The 5,454-nt window shown below is 44.5% G+C and overlaps 1 protein-coding gene across 1 annotated transcript; it reads right to left on the bottom strand.

The window, feature by feature from the left end:
* Nucleotides 1–824: 824 nt before the first annotated feature.
* On the bottom strand, nt 825–5,158 carry LOC112903273 (ankyrin-3-like). Its single transcript, XM_025972508.1, has 5 exons — nt 4,600–5,158; nt 3,943–4,472; nt 2,691–3,294; nt 1,965–2,497; nt 825–1,489 (listed from the first exon to the last, which is right to left on the bottom strand). Exons 1-5 carry the CDS (start codon nt 5,156–5,158, stop codon nt 890–892), a joined length of 2,826 nt encoding a protein of 941 aa, XP_025828293.1. The 3' UTR covers nt 825–889.
* Between the last annotated feature and the right edge of the window lie 296 nt (nt 5,159–5,454).

Genomic DNA, 5,454 nt, shown 5'->3' with positions numbered 1-5,454 from the left:
CTATAGATAAAAAAATATGTCAAGTATATTTATATGAGATACTATATAGTCATAGCTATATATAGATTTATAATAATTGTTTGGACTATTAAATGATTTTAAATAAAAAAGTTATCAACTACAAAGTTTTAAATCTCGTTATTCTCTATAATTTTGATATAAAGTTTAACTTCATCCGAGATCATATGAAAAAACTACGAATTTTTTTATGTGAAATATTTTTATAGGCAGGTCATGCCATCACCCGGTCCTAAAAATGAATTTTTAGGGATGGGTGACGCCATCACCCATCCCTAGAAATACTATTTTTAAGGGCAAGTGATGCCTGAAAATAATGTCTATTTGCTGTGGTGGGTGATGGCGTCAAACGGCCCTAAAATTGCTTTTCTAGGGGCGGGTCAGATGTTTTTCCATTTGTAGAAACGGGTTACCTTTTGATCCGCCTTTAGAAATAAAAAAAGATGTCCCTAAAAATCATTTTTGCAGTAGTGCGTTTTGGAGTTTTTGCTGGCTGATGTTGTTGGTTTAGCTTTGGCTCGTAGTCGTTTCCTGTTTGGAGGGTTGTTCGCTCTGGAACCTTTTCTTGTAAAACTGTTATCCCCGGTATGGATCGGCTATGTGTAAACGCACTGTTATGCTTTCTAATAAAGCTGCGCGAATGCCTTTGGTAAAAAAAAAGGATTTCCATCCACTCTTGTTGCATAAAAAAACGAAATATCACTATCTGCCAAGCTTGACATGACACGTATTCAAAGCATATATATGGTTAAGGTTTGCATGGGATGAAAATTACAACAGAGGACATCATCAGCCAAACTAACATCATGCAACTAACAAGGTCTGTATTATTTATAAAATAAGTAGCTGGAAATGATGGATGGTGACGAGATTAGACCATATTGAGGAGTTCGGACTTGAAATTCTGACGCAACTGGAATCGTAGTTTCCAGATAGGCCACTCTCCTAGCAGCATAGTAAGAATGGGCAGTAAAACCGTCAGAAGGCAAACTGCGACAGCCAACCATAGGAGACGAGGTGCCAGTACTGTGTACAAACCAGTTGCAAATGCTGTGGTGGTCGCCATGTACGCAAACCACATAAGCTTCTTAGTATAAGACCTGTAGTAAAGCAAGAACTCAAGATCCTCCCACCTTGCTAGGATGCATACGAAGGCAACAGCCAGTGAGGAGCACATTGCCAAGGTATCAGAGATCAAGAATGCCTGGAATGCAAGCTTCCTTGCCATGATGGGATGCCCCTCGTTGCCAGCGTCAGTACTATATCCTCCAGGCAAGGTGAATGCTGCGGCGAAGGTAATCGTGGCGATGAGTATTGCCACAACAGAAGTATTGCTTGTATACTTTTTGGTCAGTGTCTTCACATCCTTTCTTGATGCATTAGTTACTTCGTCCTTGACTGCTCCATGAAGATTGTAAGTGGAGGTTGCAATTTTGGGATCAGCCTTTCGCAGAAGCATATACACTTCATTCTGCGAAAGCCAATATTAGGAACAGAAACAGCATGTGGTAATCTAGCCCTAGGAAAAAGAATGTTACAAAATTGTTATGTTCCTTAAGAAATAGAATGGTAAAACATTGTTGTGCTCAATAAGAATACGAATTGAACAATGTTACAATATGCAATATCAGTTTTTTTTGGTCTCTCTTAAATTCTTTGTGAAATCTTATTTCATTTATTCTCATTTAGATGCAACAAATACAAATCATTTCATATTACTAATTGTCCTAGCAATTCCAATGCCTCGTTGTTGTGGGATCTCAACTGTTGTTTGCGTCGTAAGATTGTAAAGTTCAACATGATCCAAATTATTAGTTGTGAATATGGGTCTAGCAGCCCGGGGGGTACGGTGTAATGAATGGATGGGGCGAAATACAGTGATAAATTCAAATGTTTACACATTTACATGATCTTAAATGGATTGGCGACACGAGAAAAATACGTACCCAGTTTAATGTCTTGGCGTGGTCGGCGGCATTGAACAGCACCCACGTTGCAGTCTGACCTGTTTTGCTGAGCACTGTGATATCTATGTCTTGATGATGAAGTAGAGCAGCGACCATCTTCGGGTTGCACTTTCTGACCGCGATATGCAGAGCTGTTTCTCCGCTTTCGTCTCGCATGTTAACAAGCTTCCGGAGGTGTTTTGACCCCATGATAAATTTTACAAACTCCATTTGACCGTAGAACACAGCCGTGTGAAGACATGTCCAACCATTTGTCCATTTGCGAAAGGGAGCATCCGGGCAATGGTTGAGAAGCTCTCGCGCGACACCGACATGGCCAACAAATGCCGCGGTACAAAGAAGGGGCTCACCACTTGTGGGGATCAGATACCCTAGAGACCGGTCATGTTCCAAGAACAATCTGAGGATGGCAATCTTGTTCTCATAGGCAGCCGCTTGTATTGGAGTCACCTGGGCCAATTCCTCTTCTCTGGCCAACCAAGGACGTGCCTCCATTATCCTTCGGACGATACCTAAAAGCAAATAATTAGTAAAGTTGTTAACAATAAGGAGCGATCTAAGATGCGAATTAGTAATAAGGTCGGTATTAAAGAATAAGTTTTTATGTCTATATAGTACTAATAATTCTAACACTATTTGGTTCGAAAAAAATTCTAACATTATCCGTGTTATCTGTTAACTCTATTTACGTTTTGCAGGTCTCACCTGCATTACCATTACAAACAGCAGCATGCAGAACATTGTAGCCCCTGGTTCCACAGTGAGCAGAATAGGGAACCCTCAACAGTTCCTCAAAGACACCAGTCAAATCTCTCCTCACCGCGATGAACATGGGCGACTCGTTGCTGGTGTTCACAGCTTGGGACAAGCCTGGCTCGGCCAGAATAAGCTTCACTGCCAGCTCCACGTGGCCGCTACGGATGGCGTGGTGCAGCGCATTGCACCCGTGCCTGTCTTGCTTCAAGATGGCCCTGCTCTGCTGCCGTTCATTGCAGCATCTGAGCAGAAAAGCAGCTAACGGAGCATTGCCGCTGGTCACGGCGATGAGCAGGGGTGTCTCGCCGTCCCTGTTGACGGCGGCGAGGAGGGTGGGGTTCAGCTCGATGGCTTCTTCGCAGAATCTCTCGTGGCCGTGGATGCAGGCGATGTGGAGGCAGGTGTTCCCTTGTGGGTTTGCTGAGAGCAGCATGCCCGGGTTGTCATGAGCCAGTTGCCTGAGTGATGCGCCGTCACCGGATGCGGCTGCTTCCAGGAGACTTGTTCCCATCGTTGCTCCAGGTGATCCGGTGGTAGCGGGGCCGGCTGCAATCTATTACAAATGAAAACGATGCCTTTTACAAACGCTGTTACGATGGATTTTCAAATGATGTAGTGTTACTATATTGTCAATTTTTTCCATGTATCTATGAAAGTTATTTGTGAAATCATGTTTGGTTTATTTTTTAATTTAAGTGCAAACTTTGGTAATACCTACTATTTCATAATCTGAAATGTGATAGAAATTTTAATGCTTCTTCAGGATCTCATGCGTACTGAATTTTAAATAGTCATGTGGATTCAGATTATTGTGTTCCTCTTTTGAACTGGTTCTTAATGGTTTGATTTGGCAATGTTTTCAATACTAAACATTGAGCATGAATTTCTTCTGTAGCATCGTCCACAAAACAATGAAATTATAATCTTAAGAAAGTACGTAAATTCAAACAGTACATTAATTGAAAAATCTTATAACTGCAAATAAAATCTGTACAGCAGAATCTATATTTTCTTGGACTAATTTTTTTAAAAAATCTATATAAAAATCACAAAGATTCAATAGTAAATTGGCTAGAAGTTTGCACAATGCTATGTACCATGTTTTTTGTCGGTAAAAAAATCTAAACAAAAAAAATCATGAATGAACTATATATTCTCTGACTATTTTAGTGGATTGACACAGGGTGAAAAGCATACGTACCGGGATTAAAGGCTTCACTTTGTTGACGCCATCTGGTACTACCATGTTTGCGGTGATACCATTACCGTTAAGCACCGTGACGTCTATGTCTTGGCGGAGCAGTAAAGCAGCGACCATCTTCTTATTGCACCTTTTGACTGCGAGATGCAGAGCAGTTTCTCTGTTTCCATCTAACATGTTAACGAGTTGCCGAAGCTGTTGCGAGGCCAGGATGAACTCCACAAACTCTGCCTGACCAGACAGTACAGCTACGTGAAGGCATGTGGAGCCCGTTGCGTCGCAGTACGGAGCGTCAGGACAATGTTTAAGAAGCTCTCGAGCAACGCCCACATGGCCCTCAGATGCTGCGATGCAGAGAAGAGGAGTACCAGCTGTGGAGACTAGATAACCTAAAGACTGATCATGTTTCAACAATGCTGTTAGCACGTCAAGTTTGCCCTCAGATACAGCCAGGTGTATTGGAGTAAGATTGTTCTCAGTTTCCTGTCTGATTAGCAGAGGATGTTTATCCAAAATCCGTTCAGCAAGATCTGAACGCAAAACAAGGGATGAAAACATGATTAGCAACACTGGAACAATGAAAGCTTGGGACTTGTAATGATGGCATTAAACAAGAAGTTACTGTAAAGATATCTGGACCCTGTAGCTAGGTCTCACCTGAATTGCCATTTGTCACGGCAGCATGCAGAGCATTGTAGCCCCAGCTTCCTCCATGGGCAGGATCAGGAGTCTCCAACAGTTTCTTGACGACATCTGCATAATTCCTCATCGCCGCGATGAACATGGGCGACTCGTTACGGTTGTTCACAGCTTTCGACAAGGCCGGCTCTGCTTCTATCAGCTCGAGCGCGAGCTCCCCGTGCCCTCCCCGGATGGCGTGGTGCAGCACGTTGCATCCGTGCTTGTCCTGCTTCAGGACCGCCTCGCTCAGCTGCCGGTCACGGCAGGACCTGAGCAAAACAGAAGCTAGAGAGGCACGGGCCCTTGTCACGGCGGTGAGCAGAGGCGTCTCGCCATCTCTGTTGACGGCGGCGAGGAGATCCTGGGAGTTGTCCAGCGTCAGGACAACCTTGCAGAACTCCTCGTGGCCGTGGATGGAGGCGATGTGGAGGCAGGTGTTCCCCCGTGGAGTGGCCCCAAGAAGCACGCCAGGCTCAACAAGAGCCGGACGCTCGGCATCGCCAGATGTGGCAGCTTCAAGGAGAAGTCCGTCCATCAGTGCTCCTCCTGAGGAACTAGATCGACTTCTTGTGGTCGACGGCGCATCGCCAACCACCCTGACGGCAGCGAGCAGAGACTGCTCCAGTTCCAGGACATTTTTGCAGAACCCATTGTGGCCGCCATGGACGGAGGAAATGTGGAGGCAGTTGTTGCCGAGCGGAGTGATTCCAACCAGCACCCTTGAGCACTCTGATGAAGCCACGGCATGCGTCGGTCTGGCATCTCCAGATATTGCTGCTTCCAGGAGGTCTATGTTCACATGTACTGCCGGGGAAGTACATGACACTACTG

The sequence above is a fragment of the Panicum hallii genome, chromosome 8, assembly GCF_002211085.1.
Source record: "Panicum hallii strain FIL2 chromosome 8, PHallii_v3.1, whole genome shotgun sequence".
NCBI lineage: Eukaryota > Viridiplantae > Streptophyta > Magnoliopsida > Poales > Poaceae > Panicum > Panicum hallii.
Note: the sequence above shows the minus strand (reverse complement) of the source record. Positions and strands in the feature narration are given on the sequence as shown.

What these genes read in the sequence shown, in the direction of transcription:
- LOC112903273 (XM_025972508.1), bottom strand. Translation starts at nt 5,158, where the DNA reads ATGGACGGACTTCTCCTTGAAGCTGCCACATCTGGCGATGCCGAGCGT. An exon ending in CGTGACAAATGGCAATTCAG is followed by an intron (nt 4,473 to 4,599) that starts GTGAGACCTAGC and finishes TTTTGCGTTCAG; the next exon opens with ATCTTGCTGAACGGATTTTG. An exon ending in TGTTTGTAATGGTAATGCAG is followed by an intron (nt 2,498 to 2,690) that starts GTGAGACCTGCA and finishes ATTTGCTTTTAG; the next exon opens with GTATCGTCCGAAGGATAATG.